Source organism: Elephantulus edwardii, unplaced genomic scaffold (assembly GCF_000299155.1).
Source record: "Elephantulus edwardii isolate Elephantulus edwardi_28Jun2011 unplaced genomic scaffold, EleEdw1.0 scaffold00071, whole genome shotgun sequence".
NCBI classification, from domain to species: Eukaryota; Metazoa; Chordata; class Mammalia; order Macroscelidea; family Macroscelididae; genus Elephantulus; species Elephantulus edwardii.
The window spans coordinates 1377597-1393829 of NW_006399821.1; the positions used below are offsets into that span (position 1 = coordinate 1377597).

The 16233-nt window shown below is 44.0% G+C and overlaps 1 protein-coding gene across 1 annotated transcript in view; it reads left to right on the forward strand.

Annotated features, from left to right (window-relative positions):
• The window catches only part of LOC102862154 (dual specificity protein phosphatase 22-like), a 102937-nt gene that overhangs the window by 25674 nt on the left and 61030 nt on the right, over window positions 1-16233 (forward strand). Inside the window, exons 2-4 of the mRNA XM_006888744.1 lie at window positions 13293-13326; window positions 13709-13745; window positions 14629-14832. Of these exons, the coding sequence (XP_006888806.1) occupies window positions 13293-13326; window positions 13709-13745; window positions 14629-14832 (275 nt within the window). The remainder of the gene's footprint in view (window positions 1-13292; window positions 13327-13708; window positions 13746-14628; window positions 14833-16233) is intronic.

Genomic DNA, 16233 nt, shown 5'->3' on the forward strand with positions numbered 1-16233 from the left:
CAGCTGGGAGCTGGGGCCTGTCAGTCCTGTCAGCCATGAGGACCTGATGTGGGCCACCCTTGGCAAAGTGTCCTTCAGATCCACACTTAAAGCAAGTGAGTGGGAGCTTCCTCTCTACTCCCTTGCTTATCTGTGGCTCTCATCTGTGATACTGTCTACTGAAAAAACCCCAACTTTTGGTAGTTCTTGGAGGAAGACAGTGAATATAATAAACTGAACTATGTTGTGACTCTAATGGTAGTTGCTGTTCCAGATTGTGATGGCATTGCTTGAGAATATTAGTTCATCTCCTAGTAACTGGCATCCATCTATTGATTTGGTCAGTGCCTTTTTCTGTATCCCAGTTTCTAAACATCATCAGAAGTTGTATGCCTTCAGCTGGCAAGGTCAGTAATAAACATCCATTGCCCTACCTTAGGGGTATTTCACCTCCCCAACACTGTGTCATATTTTGGTCCATATGGACCTTGATTGCTTTATCTTTCACAGAAAGTCACACTGCTCCATGATGCTGATGGCATTATGCTGATGAACCCTAGTAAGGAAGAAATACCAATGATGCTAGAGTTCTTGGTAATTTTTTTTTTTTTTAGGAGAAGGTAGGAATCCAGCCCCACAAAAATTCTGGCATCTTCAACCCCTGGGAAGTTTCTAGTGGCCTAGTAGGGTGGGACATTTTTTCTAATGGAGGATAAATAGCCACGTCTGGCACTTCTCGCAATTGAAAATGAGGAACACCATCCTGTGAGCTTCTGTGCATTTTTGAGGCAACATAACTCTCACTTGTGGGGGGCTACTCTGGTCTCTTCTGTTAAGTTAGAAGAAGAAGAAGCAGCCAGAGTAGCCTCGCACAAATGAGAACTATGTTGCCTTCAAAATTTCTTTTATCCATGTTTATTCCCACTTCAAAAAAAGATGATTCTACAGAGTGTGGAAATTTTCCATCAATATCACTAATATCACACACTAGCAAAATCCTGCTTAAGATCATCCAGAAACTACTGACACAGTACATTGACAGAGAACTACCAGAAATACAAGATGAGTTTAGAAGAGATCAGAGAACTAGAGATGTTATTGCCAATGTAAACTGGATCTTGGCAGAAAGCAAAGAGTACCAGAGGAATGTCTATCTGTGTTTCATTGACTATCACAGCAAATTGTGTCTAACCTTGAGGAAAATGGGAATCCCAGAACACTTGATTATGCTTATGTGAAACCTGTTCTTGGACCAGGAAGTGGTCCTCAGAACAGAACAGGGAAACACTGCATGTTTCAAAATCAGGAAAGGAATGCATCAGGGATGCATCCTGTCTCCGTACCCTTTCAATCTATATGCAGAACAGAGCATTTGGGAAGCAGGGCTTTATGAGGAGGAAAGTGGCATCAGAATTGGAGGAAGACTCATCCACAGCCTACGTTATGCAGATGACACAACCTTCCTTGCTGAAACTGAAGAAGACCTGAAGCGCTTCCTGCAGATTGTAGTTTTCAATATGGATTGAAGGTCACCATCAAGAAGACAAAGATTCTTACCACTGGATCAATTGGCAGCAACACGCTGGAGAAGAAATTGAGGTTGTTAACAGTTACAACTTACTTGGCTCCACAGTCAACACTCAGCAGTCAGGGACTCAAAAGATGAATTGCATTGGAAAAATCAGCTGTTAGGGACATCTCCAGAGTGCTGAAAAGCAATGATGTCAGTCTAGGGACTAAGGTGCATCTAATCTAGACCATGATTCTCACAATTACTTGTTATGCTTTAGAGAGTTGGACAGTGACTAAGGATGACAGAAGAAGAATAGATGCCTTTGAGTAGTGTTACTGGAGAAGAGTCTTGAACATACCATGGACTACCAAGAAAACACATAGGTACGTCTGTCTTGGGAAAGGTGAAACCCAGTTTCTTCTTGGAAGCTAGGGTTTTTAAGCTCCATCTCACATACTTTGGGCACATGACCAGGAGAGACTGGTCCTTGGAGAAGGACATCGTGCTTGGGTGATGAGAAGAGTGGAGGGACAGCTCAGGAGAGGGAGACCCAGATGAGATGGATTGATACAGTGACAGGGATGATGTGGGTTGGTGTGTTTGAGTTAGTGAGACTGGCTCAGGACAGGAAAGGGTTAAGAGCTGCTGTACATAGGGTCACTATGGGTCACAGGCTTCTTGACGGCACATAAAAAAACAGTAACAACTCTGGCCTAATTACCAAGTGACTAGGAAAGCTGCTGATTTTGAGTGGGGCCTAGAACAGGAGGGCTTTGTAGTAAAGTCAAGCTATCCTGCAAACTATGCTGCCACTTGAGCCATATCTGACTGATACAAAGTGATTGAAGAGTCAGTATCACATGGAGGTACTGTTTGGAGTCTTTGGCAGCTCTGGTGTCTTAGTCTATAGAAACTGGTATTTCTAACCCAAAGAGTATATTTCTCTTGTGTTTCAAACCAGTAACTCTGAGGGTAAAGGATAAGCCATTCCCTCCTGTTTTCATTAGAAACCCAATGGAGGATTGCTAAGTGTTGGCACTGACTCAATAGCAGAGAGGTTTGGGCTTTTGCTGGTAAATCACAGTATAGACTTAGGCCTTTGGAGCAAAGCAAATAGCTACTTTCCTTTTGATAAATAACTTGTGGCTGGTAACTGGGTTTTCGTAGAGATTGAACACTTCACCGTGCAACCTGAGCCACTCATCATGAACTGTGTGTTGCCTGAACTGTGTCATACATCCAGATAACACTCTTGTTATTAAATGCAAGTGGAATATATGAGGTCAGGCTTGAGCAAGACTTGAAGGCATAAAGTAAAGGCTAAAATGCACATGATCTCTATTCCTGTCAACACATTTCTTCTTTCAGTCTGTACTTATAGTCTCATATGCGACCCTTACAGTCTATTTGACTGGAGAAGAGCAACTCCTGTCTGGTTTATTGATGGTTCTTTGTGGTGTGCAGGCATCATTCAGAAGTGGAAGCTGAAACACTTGGGCTTCTTGCTGGAATTTATGAAACTACATAGTTAAAGTAAATCCTCCCAACGGGGATAATTTCAAGCAGTGTGGCTGATTGTTTGCTTGCCTTGGAAGGAAGAGTGGCTATATGTGCAGTTAGACACTGATTTATGGACAGTGGACAGTGTGTGGACAGTGGTTTGGCTGACTAGTCAGGAATTGGAAGGAACGTGATTGGAAATTTGGTGACTAGGAGGAATAGGATAGAAGTATATGGATAGAATGAATAATGAGTTAAATAAGATATTCATGTTTTATGTGAAAGAAAAGCAAAGGACAATCTTGGCAGGGGAGGATTTTTAGCCAATAGATAGAATGATACGTTTTGTGGTGACCAGCATTTTGTGGTAACCATTGCCTCTGAAAATCGGGTGAGTGTGGGGATGTGGTCATCATATCACTTTCTCTAACTTTGAAAGGGGAATGAAGAATCCCATCTATAATAACAGCCCAAGGTCTATTCCTGGGAGTCCAGACAAGTCTCCCTATACTTTTCTGACAGTTCTGACACTAACAGAATTACATTCATTATGTTCATCACACTGACTATTACTTATCTGTTGGGTTTAAAAATTTATTTCGGTGGCCACACAGAACTCACAAACAGTGCTCTTGGTGAAGGGCTTACTTGTTTCAGTAAGGACTCAGGAGCCAGTCTTCAGTCAGGGTCTGAAGACTCTTTCTGGGCTTCATTCTCCATGCCTGGACCTCTGCTCTGCTCGGACATCTGCCTCAGAGCCCTTTTGACTCTGCTGGTGTAAGTGCCCAGTGGCATTCTACTCTATCAAGTAGACCTTGTTCCTGGTGGAGGTTCACTTTTAATTGGAATTAATTCTATGGAAGTAGGTTTGATATTTTTGGTTTTGGAGGCAATCATTAGCTTCCTTAGAGGTGAAAGATAGGTAGTTTCCTCTTGAGCAAGTTGTCAGGAAGGAGAAAAAGACATCTTGCTTGGAAGAGTAGAGGGTCAATAAATAGAGATATATTCTCAGTGAGATGGATTGACAGTGACTACAGCAATGTGACTTGAGCAGGTTGGAGATCATGTGACTAGCACAGGACAGCTAGGTTCAGTTGAAGTTGACTTGACCACACCTAGCAGCCATAGCAATGAGGTGCTAAACTATTACTCTTAGTGACTCATTTAAAAAAAAATGTTTCTTGTTCTTACAACTCTCTTCTTTGCCAATCTACAAGTCTTCATTCTAGAGGGAAGAAGACAGAAAGAGACACACCACCAGTTCCAGTGAATTGAAAGTTGAAAATGCCTTTATCAGCAAGGAAAGAAGGAAGTTACCTTACTGACTATTAAGATCTATTTGCCAAAGAGACATTGAACTTATATTACATAAAGGGAGTTCTGGTGGCTTAGTGGCAACGAGTTGCCCTGGCAACTCAAAGATATGTGGTTTGAATCTACCTGATGCTTCATGAGAGAAAGATGAGCAGTCTCCTTCTGTGTGATTTACTGCCTCTGAAAAGCCACTGGAGGGTCAGCTATGATTCGGTTCTGACTCCACAGTACACACTATGGGAACAAAGAAGAGTGTGTCTGGAATATGCACCCTTCCTGAAGGCATCTTTTCAAACCTGTCATGCTCTATGGTTAAGCCAATGGAAAACCTTAGCAATCCCATTACAACATGACTACTAATGTCCAGTCTCTTACTGTAAAGATTTGGAACGCACCAATAGGCTGAGAACCATGATTTGCTAAGCCCTTGCCGAGGGCAAAGAAAACATGGAATGACTAATGGAAGAAAGAAGTTCTAAATAGCATTTCCATCTATAGAACCAGTTGCAAAAATGACTCTAATTGCTATAATTCTTTCTTATTTTGTATTATATCACTGTGCATGTATGTGTGTGCATGTATTCCTCCCTTGTCAATATAATTAGGTTCCAAAGACCAGGTTATTATGCAAAATTGTTGTTATGTGAGAGTTTTAGACTATCCATCATCTTTGGTACTTGTGTTCTTCCATCTCTTTCTAGATTCTATAACCTCTTAGAGTGATTTCCATCCATTTCGGCTAAGTTTTTAACGGTTTAGTTGGGGTACAGTATGAGGGCAATGAAGCCTGGGTCTCCTTTTTAACAGTTCCATATGTTACAAGCATTTTAGCAAGATTTCAGTTCATTACACTTATTTTAAACCCTGAGAACCTTCCAGGGGCTGTCCAGACTCCATCATTGAAGGTCAGTGCACCTTTCAGGGTCGGATTCTTTGGCAGCCTTATCTAACTCTTCCTTTGTTCTCCCACTTCCCTTTTTCCTTCTGGTTCATAATAGGCATAGATCAATGGTAACTGTGTAAAATATAATGTATTTGAATGATTGCATAAGACACAGTGTACATGATTGAAACACAAAATATATGAGTGATTATATAAAACACAACAAACAATACATATGGCCTATTGGTAAAAAGTTTGCTGTCAATTCAAAGTTAAACAGTTAAAACCTACAAGCTGCTTGGCAGGAAACTTTATGAAGAGGAATGTGACATCAGGATTAGAGGAAGACTCATCAACTAAATATGTAATGCAGGTGCAACCACTCTGGAAGGTGGTATGGTGCTTTCTCAAAAAGTTGCAAATAGAGATACCCTTTGACCCAGCAATTCCACTACTGGGAATATACTCCAAAGAGACCATAAGTGCCACCCAAGCAGATATATACACACCCATGTTTATTGCGGCTTTGTTCACAGTAGTAAGGAGTTGGAAACAATCCAAGTGCCCATCAACAAACAAATGGCTAGAGAAGCTGTGGTATATTCACACAATGGAATCCTACACTGCATTGAAAAACAATTAACTCATGCAATATCATTCAAAATGGGTGACCTTGGAGGACATTATGCTGAGTGAAGTATCTCAGTCACAAAAGGACAAGTACTGCATGGTGCCACTGTTGAAAAACAGGACTGACATCGGGGTTGGGGGGAGACTGAGAAAGATGGGTTCAATAATGCATATTGCATTGAAATAGATGATGGAGAAAACTGTTTAAAAGGGATATGTGATTAGGTATTATTGTCATGACAGGAGTCCAGAGCGAAGGCTGCATAGTGGAGTAGACCTTGGGGGAGGGATTATAAAACAAAGGTAGTGTTCTAGGGGGGAGGGTTGGGAGGGGAGAAAAGTACAACAATGAATGAATGGAAATCCAAAGTCTCTGTAAATTTTCATTGAAATTAATAATAAATTAAAAAAGAAAAAGAGAAAGTATGTAATGCAGATGACAAAACCTTGCTTGCTGAAACTCAGGAGGATGTGATGTGCTTGCTACAGAAGGCCAAGGACTGTAGTCTTCAATATGGATTGGAACTCAACATCAAGAAGCCAAAGATTTTCATCATTGGAGCAATTGGCAGCAGCGTGCTAAACAAAGAAGAGGTTGAGGTGTTTGTTTTTTTGTTTTTTGGGTTTTTTTTTTAATTGGGAAAAGCATATTGGGGGTACAAGGAGGTGAGGATTGGGGGAAGAAGGGTGAGGATGGGCCAGGATGCAGTTGCAGAGCTGCACAATTTGGTCAGTGGGGAGAGCAGGTGAAGGAAATGATGAGGGTCCAGTGGGGACCAGATGCTACAGAGGAATGACAAGCATTTTCCAATAGTAATTAAACCAACTGTCTTATTGATTTGGGAACTGGATGCTGACTCTCTGGCTTCTTCATGCTGAACAGGGGCGTAGATGTAAAGGGGGGAAGGGAGGACGCTTTATCACCTTGCTGGTGGTCTTGGGTTACAGCTGCTTGCCTTCTTGCTCTGTTAGAAGATATTTTCCTGTCCTTTGCTCCCTTGTGGACTGCAAAGTATTTTCCCAGGTGGGTCCAGTGGGGATGGCTGGTTGAACCCAGAGGCTCCATCCTCCTTTGCTTCCTTAGCTGTCAGTTGTATTTCCTTTTTGTCACTGGCACTGGGTTCAGGGTCAATTCTGGAGTAAAACTCAGAGTTAAGGTTATCTATAGGAAAAGGAACAAACCTAGAGAGAACAAACTTGTGAGTTACAAATAGAAGGGCTTTGAGGGTGTTGCTTTCAGGTTTACTGAGGGGAAGGGTGGCAGAAGGTGGCCTAGGTAACGTTGGATACCCTAGGCATTCTTTTATCAGTTTTTTTTTCTCCTTCCCCACCCAGGGGTCAGATGGCACAATCTGGGGACTGAGGAGCTCACCCTGAGGGCCGCGACGGCTCGTCCCGAGCCGGGGGCCGAGGGCAGCCTGCCTCGGGCAGAGGGTCTTGACGGCTCACCCCGAGCTGGGGGCCGAGGGCAGCCCGCCTCGGGCAGAGGGTCTTGACGGCTCACCCCGAGCTGGGGGCCGAGGGCAGCCTGTCCTGGGCAGAGGGCCGAGGGAAGCCCGCCCCGGGCAGAGGGCAGTGACGGCTCGAGATTGAGGTTTTTAACAATAAGAGGTTGCTCGGTTCCACAATCAACACTCTTGGCACCAGCAGTCAGGCAATCAAAAGACAAACTGTATTGAAAAAAATCTGCTATCAGGGCCCTCTTCAGAGTACTGAGAAGCAACAATGTCGGTTTAGAGACTAAGGGGTGTCTTTAAGTTTGTGGTGCTGGAGAAGAGTCTTGAACACACCGTGGACCACCAAGGGGGGGGGGCGGAAAGGTCTGTCTGCGACAGGGTGAAACCAAGTTTCTCCTTGGAGGCTAGGATTTTGAAGCTCCATCTCACATACTTTGGGCATATGGCAGAAGGGACTTATCCTTGGAAAAGAACATCATGTTTAGAAGGGTGGAGGGAGGGCACAGGAAAAGAAGACCCTGGATGAGATTGATACAGTAACTGGGGCAATGGGAGTTGATGTGTTGGATTCAGTGAGACTGGCTAAGGACAGGGCAGGCTTCAGAGCTGCTGTACCATAGGGTCACTGTAAGTCACAGGCTACTTGATGGCACATAACAGCAACAATATATAAAACACCAAGTACATATACAGAACATTATGCGTATGAGAGTTCTGTTGGCCTAGTGGATAAAAAGTTATGCTACAAAGCCCAAAGTGGGTGATTTTAATCTGTAGCCCTAAGACCTGGTATTAATAGTTTTTGGTCAAACATTCTTCTAAGTGGTATAGCACAGGTGTGTCCATTTGCTAGACAGAGGTAACTCGTGGTTGCTGTGATAGTGAACACCGTGACACTGATGTCAAATGCAATAATGGTTGCCCAATGGTGGACAGTATTTGGTGGAGCTCCCCAATTAAAACAAACTTGGAAGCAGGAGTGGCATCCACTTCCAATATAGCTTGCCTCCAGAAACTCTATGATCTTGGAGAAGCAATGGACGTTATACAAGTGTTCAGGTCTTTCGTTCATAGGGTCAATATGAGTCATCTACGAATCAACGGCACTTAGCAACAACAACATGTCAGTCTCCTCCTTGTCAGGGTCTACCTCAGTCTACCTCTCTTTTCTCTGACCTTCAGCCTTTCTCAGCATGCCATCTTTTTCTAAGGTCTGGCCCCTCCCCACAGCACACCATAAGTATGTGAGACCAAGTTTCATCCTCCTTGCCCCTAAGGAACACTCTGGTCGCTCTTTCTTGCTTGTTGTTTTGGCAGTCCGTGGAATAGTCAATACTCTTCTCCAGCACCACAATTCAAAAGAATTGATTCACTGCCCAACTTTCAGATCACTGGAAGCAATTGAAAGTACCTTGCCTTGGATCAGGTGCAGCTTAATTCTTAAACCAACATCATTGTTCTTTATCATTTTGGACATTTCCTTGACAGCAAGTTTTCCCAATGTAGTAAGTCTTTTGATTTCTTGGCTGGTGTTACTATGGCTATTGATTTTGGATCCAAGTAAAGTGAAATCCTTGAAAACTTCAATTTTGTTTTGCATTTATCATGTTCTGGGGCTATTGATCCAGTAGTGAAAGTTTTTGTTGTCTTAATGATGAAATATAATCCATATTGAAGACTGTAGTCTTTGATCTTCTTCAGTGTTTCGAATTCTCTTCTAGTAGTTTCTGCAAGCAGGTCATGTCATCTTCATGATGCATATTGCTGATGAATCTCCCTGCAATTTGTCGTCACAGACTTGTTTGAATAATCCAGTTTCTCCAATAATTTGCTCAGAGTACAAACTGAATAGATATGGAGAAAGGATACAATCCTTACACACACGTTTCCTGAAAAACCATGCAGAGAATTATTTGTTGAGAATACACATAACAAAATACTCTAATCAGTGGTTTCTACATGTCCAATTCAGTGATGTTGAATTTACATTCTTTGAGTTGAGGGTCCTTATTTATCCTCCTTCCAGATTCCTCCCTGTCTAAGCTGCCTACTGCTGCTATGGCAAATACCACAATGAGTGGTTTTAACAAACAAATTTATTTTCTCACAGTTTAGAAAATTTGAAATCTAAGTTCAGAGTGCTGACTTGAGAAGAACATTTTCTTTCTCTGTTGGCTCTGGAGAGACTTGTCTCTTCACTTTCTGCTGTCTAGTTCCTTGGAGATCTCCATGTGCCTTAACATCTGTCTGAACTCATCCCAAAAGTGACTGATTTTGACGTGAGGTAAGCCTAATTAGTAAGATTACTCATAGATAAGATAAAGTAGTTGATCTTGTTAGGTGTGTCGAGTAGACTGCAACACAAAGTGAATAACAGATCTGAACTTGTCCTATCATGCAGTCCTCACAATCTCTGATATGCTAGAGCCGTTGTTGTTACCGTCATCAGTCATGGTTTCTATCCACCTTGTTAAGGTTCTTCCTCTTCTGCTCAGACCTTCTACCTTTCCCAGCATAACGCTAAACTCATTAATATAACAAAGAACCCATTTTCAACTGGGATCATAACCACAGGCTTACAGGTTGGAATTTACAACATATAATTTGGAGGGACATAATTCAGTCAACCCATGATACTCACCTATTAACATAAACTCACTACTCTGTAAGATTTCTGTCTAATCTTTTGATTTGCTGTTGTTCATTTGATCCTATATCAATCACTTACTCCTTGCCATCAAATTGGAACTGATTTGTGGTTGACACTCACCTGCAGGTTTTTGGTATCTATAAACCACACAGGAGAAGATTGTCCATCTTGTGTCCCTAGGAGCAGTTGGTGGATTTAAAGCACCTGCCTTTGGGTTGGCAGCACAACTTCTTACCCATTAGGCTACCAGAGTTCCCTTTGTGATCATGGAGAGAGTTCTTAAACGAGTATTATGATCAAGACAAACCTTTTTCAGTAGTTAAACTGCTTTTGGTTTTAAGAAAGCTTTGAGGGACATTTTTTATTTGTAGTTTAGAGATTCTCTAAGGACAGTAATTTAAAGGATTCATCTGTCTTCTATTACTCCAAATAGTTGTAGTCAATGATAATTTTTAGTTTTGTTCCACATTTCCCCTCTTTCGATTAGGGTTCTTCTATGGGACTTTTGAGCAAATTGGTGGAAGATCTATCACCAATCTGCGTTATGCAGATGATACAACCCTGCTTGCTGAAACTGAGGAGGACCTGAAGCACCTGCTGCAGAGGGTCAAGGACTGTAGCCTCCAATATGGATTGAGGCTCAATATCAAGAAGACAAAGATTCTCACCACTGGGCCAACTGGCAGCATCAGGATGGATGGTAAAGAGATTGAGATTGTTCACAGCTTTAGTCTGCTTGGCTCCACAGTCAACACCCTTGGCACCAGCACCAGGAAATTAAAAGATGTATTACGATGGGAAAGTCAGCTGTTAGGGACCTCTCCAAAGTATTGAAGAGCAATGGTGTCTCTCTGGAGACTAAGGTGTGTCTGATACAGGCCATGGTCTTTGCAATCACTTGTTATGCATCATAGAATTGGACAATGACTAGGGAGGATAGAAGGACAATTGATGCCTTTGAGCTGTGGTGCTGGAGAAGAGTGTTGAGGGTACCATGGACTGCTAAGAAAATAAACAGATTCATCCGGGAGAGGGTTAAACCAGGCTGCTCCTTGGAGGCAAGGATTCTGAGGCTTTGTCTGACATACTTTGAACATGTTGTAAGGAGGGACCGGTCCTTGAAGAGGGACATCATGCTTGGGAGGGTGGAGGGCAGGCGCAGGAGGGGAAGGCCCTTTATGAGGTGGAGATTGATTCAATGACTGGGGTAATCGGAATGGGTATATCAGAGACAGTGCAATTGGCACAGGTCAGAGCAGAGTTTAGAGCTGTTGTACATAGGGTCGCTCTGAGTCACAACTGACTCGACGGCACATAACAACAACAGCAACAAACCACCATCTAGTTCTTCTGGTCTCATGACATGGATGCTGAATAGAGTTGTCTGTGTTTCATAGGGATCCAGCATAATGTCTTTTTCCAAAGACTGGCCCCTCCTGACGACATGCCCAGAGTATGAGATCAAGTGTCACCACATTGCCTCCTTGGAGCACCATGGTTACTCTTTCTTTAGGACAGACTTGTTTGTACTTTTGACAGTCTGTGGAATATTCAGTACTCTTCTCCTGCATTACAATTCAAAAGCATCAGTTCTTCTGTCATCTTTATTCATTGTCCAACTTTCAGATGGATAGGAATCAGTTGGAAACACCCTGGCTTGAATCAATATCATCTTAGTATTTAAAATTATTTCCTTACTGTTTGGCACTTTCGAATGGTCCTTGACAGCAAATTTTCCCAATGAAACACAACTTTTCATCTTTTTTACTACTATTACCATGGATACCAATTGTGGATCCAAATCACAGACAACTTCAGTCTTTTCTCCAACAATCTTGATATGCTTAGTCACGTATTTCTTACTCCTACTCTTGACTCCTCTTGCTCTTTTGTTCCAGACCAGTAGAGATCTGCTATTGTGCCTCAGAGGACTGCTTCAAGCTGCTTCATTGTTCTGCACAGGCCTCAGGAAGTTCACTGTAGTCCCTGAGTTGTTGGGTGACTGCCTTGAACACTCCTGACCTGTGCATTCCCTCTGCAAAGCTCTGCAAGGGCAACACCAGACCCTCATGGTCACTGCTGTGTGCCCAGTGCTAGCTAGTCCAGCATGCTATGAGTAGGGCACCCTCATGGTCACTACTGTGTGCCCAGTGTTCAACTGTCTGCCATGCTGTGACTGGGGCACCCTCATGGTCACTGCTGTGTGCCCAGTGCTCACCTGTTCACCACATTGCGACTGGGGCACTCTCATGGTCACTAGTGCTGTGTACCAAGTGGTCACCAGTCCACATGCTGTGTCTGGGATACCCTCATGGTCACTGCTGTGTGCCAAGTGGTCACCTGTCCATCATGCGATGACTGGGGCACCCCCATGGTTACTGTTGTACCCAGTGCTCACCTGCCCACCTTGCTGTGGCTGCTTCCCCGTCATGGTCACTACTGTGTGCCCAGTGGTCACCTATCTACCATGCTGTGACTTGGACACACAGTCCCTATCATCCAATGATGATGCTGTGATTGTGCTTTCAGTTTGATGGGCAGCTTTCTCGTGAGGAAGAGGACCTGGAAACATAGGTCACATGCAGCTAATAAGCTCTGTGTAGCCAAGAGCTGATGGAAAGAGCCCATTTAATCTGTCTTAATTTCTTGACTTGAAGCAAAAACAACATAGTAGTACACTACCCTTCCTGCCAGGAAAGAGACTTGAGGGTTTTGGCAACAGATGCTGTTTGGCTTCCAGACATTGTCTCCCATGTCCATGGTCACAGAAGGGGTGTGACCTGCCCTCATGGTATCCTGGTGCTCTCTGGGAATGGGACCTGGGCTAGCTGGAGTGATCACACATAGTATGCTGGTCATCTGACCCTGACCTGCAGTGTAAGCAGTTACAGCACTACTGCTCTCAGAGAGTCCCATGTGGTCAGTAAAAGCCATGACATCTCAAACTGGTCCTTGCTTTTGGACGGCAGCTCTAACATTTACCACCATGGAGTCTTTGTGAAGTGACATATACTCCTTCCATCAGCTTTCAGGAAGGCAGCTGACTCACTGGAAGATTCTTGAAGAGATCTGCTGTGGGGAGTAAGCCACTCCAGGTCATTGTCCATCTTGGTGGGTGCAGCAGAATAAGCTAGGCTTTCCCTGAAGCAGCAGGGCTGAGAAGGTGTGCTGTGAGTGGTCTGAACGCCTCAGCCTGACGAGCCGCAGGCGGGTGTAGGCAGGTGCGCAGCCCTGCAGAGCATGAAGAACAGGGTTCTGGGGACGGCAGGGAGCTGGGAGGTGGATTTGATAGCCCATTTTGATGTGGGAACCAGGGTCAGCTTCGGCTATGTGGATGCTTATGTCTCATGTCTGTCTTCTTCATAGATCCTGCCTGGCCTCTACATCGGCAACTTTAAAGGTAAGTTCATGTTTTGGGGGTCTCCTATAGACCTCTGCAGTGTGTTGGCATCATAGTATAGACCTGAATATGGGTCTGCCCGGCTTTGCCCTGCCCCAGCTCCTAAGCCAAGGCCTGGTGGCAGTGTGAGCTGAGAAAAGCCATTCCTCCAAGCCAGCTGTCCTCGCCCCACCCACCCTGCACACCTGCCACCAAGCGAGGGCTAAGGGCACATCTGGCAGCCTGGAAATACTTGTATGTCTTTCATCACTTTTGTTTTCTAGTTAATTGCTTTAATCACCTCAGCCAAATGTATGGCCATTTCTGGCAGATGGCACCTCCTACTGACAACTTGTCTACACCTTTCCCTGTGGCATGTTTGTCTTTACTGATTTTATTTCAGCCAGCCATTGGCTTCAGTACCTCCATCTCTGATGACGGTATGTAGTTCAGGGAGGAACACAAGGCCCCTGGCTCCTGCCCCAGCCAGAAGGCACAGGGCAATGTAAGTGAAAACTCCAACTCCTTAATATTGGAGATGATACTATTATTGTTAGGTGCCGTCAAGTCAACTGAAACTCATAGTGACCCTGAGAACAATAGATCTGAACTCTGCTCTCTCCTGCACTGTCCTCACCAGTGTTATATACGTCTCAGGCCATTGTTACAGTCACTGTGTCAGTCTCTCTTGTTGAGGGTCTTTCTTGCTCCACCATTTCACATCCCAGCATGATGTCTCTTTCCAAGAACTGACCCCTCCTAATAACATTTCCAAAATATGTGGAGAAAAGTTTCACTCAAAGACATTGCTTCTTCCATATTCATTGTCCAACTTTGAGGAAGCAATTGAAAAGGCCAGGGTTTGAATCAGGTGCACCTTGGTCTTTGACTGATGTCCTTGTTCTTTAGCACTTTGGAGAGGTCCCTGACAGCACCTTTACCCAGTACAACTCAGCTTTTGATTTTGTGATTGCTTTTACTATGGTTGTTGAGTTTGAACTCAAGTAAAAGGAAAATGGACAACCTCAAACTTTTCTCTATCATGATGTTGCCTGTTGGCCCAGTGAGGGGGATTTTTGTTTTCTTGATGTGGGGATTGAGGATACTTGAGAAGATAAGAGGAGCCTAGGAGATTTGCATACACGAGTGCTCACCTCTGTTAATATGGAGAAAGGCAAACTGATAGGCTCCTTTTCTGACCAAGTCAGAGTCTGCAGCACTGTGTTCTGTTGTCTGTCCTCTGGTACATAAATTTGTGAGTTGAGTGTCATTGATGACAACATTTTTTTCTGTGTGGTGTTTCTCTTCTCCCCTTCTCCCTAGTGAACTCCTGGAGCCCTAATTTGCTATGGAAGGAGCTGAGCACTGGAGCTGACAGCTGCAAGCTGCTACTAGAACATGCTAAAGATAGCATGGTTACAAAATTAGTAAGCGGTGCCTTTTTGAGAGCGCCACATGGCTCTGTGGTTCCTGGGTCCTGTGGTGTGGGAGTTCATTACCAGCAGAAACCATTTGGGGGGTTCTTTAGTGAGTTATTATTAACTGCTTTCATGTTTGGAAACAGAGTCTAGGACACATTAGTAGAAGTAGAATTACTAGATGAAAGTGTTCACACATTTAAAATCTTAGTAGCTATCAGTCAAACTCAATACTTTTCTCAATAGTATATGAGAGTTTTGGTTTTACTCCTAGAATGCTATCTGCTCTTAAGGAGACATTATGCCTAGCTTTATGAAGATGTTCAGAGCCCACAGTGAAGTCTGTGTATATCTGCTGAACCCACAGAGTAACTCCTCGTCTGGGGTTTCATTTAGCCATGTTCCAGTGTGACCACACACCCTCCAGGGGCAGAAGGCCTTCTGTGCTGGCATTAATTGACTGTTGTCTGTTGTCCACCCTTTACCAAGGGCAGAACTTCACCTAGATCAGGACTGTCAGGAACAGAGAAATGCCATGCAGTGGACAGCATGGAGAGGGAGGGATGAGGACATAGTTCTGTATCATGGTGTAAGCTCAGACCTCACTCCCAGGCTGCTCTGAAGGCTGGATGAGGCCACATCTCACCCCAGATGAGCAAAGGTTTGGGAGTAGGCACAAGAGGTAGTGCCATGTAAACCGCAGGGACCTTGGCCTCTCAGTCTACCAGTCTGGCCCTAGGTTCCAGTCAAGTGCCTTGCTAGCTCCAGGGTCTTCAATATGTTGTAGTTTCTTTACTGATTTTCATTTATTGATTGTATGGGAGCAGATTTGTACACATCAAAGGTAGTCTGGGAGATTGCACTCCAGCTTGGGGTGTGCACTGTGGTGGGAAGTTATCTTTCTATGAGATGGCACGTCAGGCCAGTGTCACCAGTGCTTTACAGAGCCCTTAGGCCACAGCTGAGGTTGTTTGGTTGTGTTTGCTGGTGGAGGCTAGTCTGTTGTCATTGTTAGGTGCCATCAAGTTAACTGCACCCCATAGCGACCCTATGAACAATAGCTCTGAACCCTGCCATGCCCTGTGCCATGCTCACCATCTCTGACACACTTGAGCTCATTGTTACAATCACGGTGTCAATCCATCTCATTGAGGGTCTTTCCCTTTTACTCTGACCCTCCACCTGTCCCAGCATGATGTCTTTCTACAAGGACCAGCCTCTATTAACCAAATGTTCCGTGTATGTGAGACAAAGTTTCACCATCCTTGACTCCAAGGAGCATTCTAGTTGCACTTTCTCCAGAGATGGCGTATTTGTTCTCTTGACAGTCTATGGGATATTCGGTATTCCTCTCCAACACCACAATGCAATGGCATCCGTTCTTCTGTCTTCCTTATTAGTTTTCTACCTTTCCTGTGCATAAGAAGTAATTAGCAGATGAACAGTTGTATCTCTTTTAAAGAGACCTGTGATTTTCACCAGTGAGTGAAGCCAGTGTTACCTGGGATCA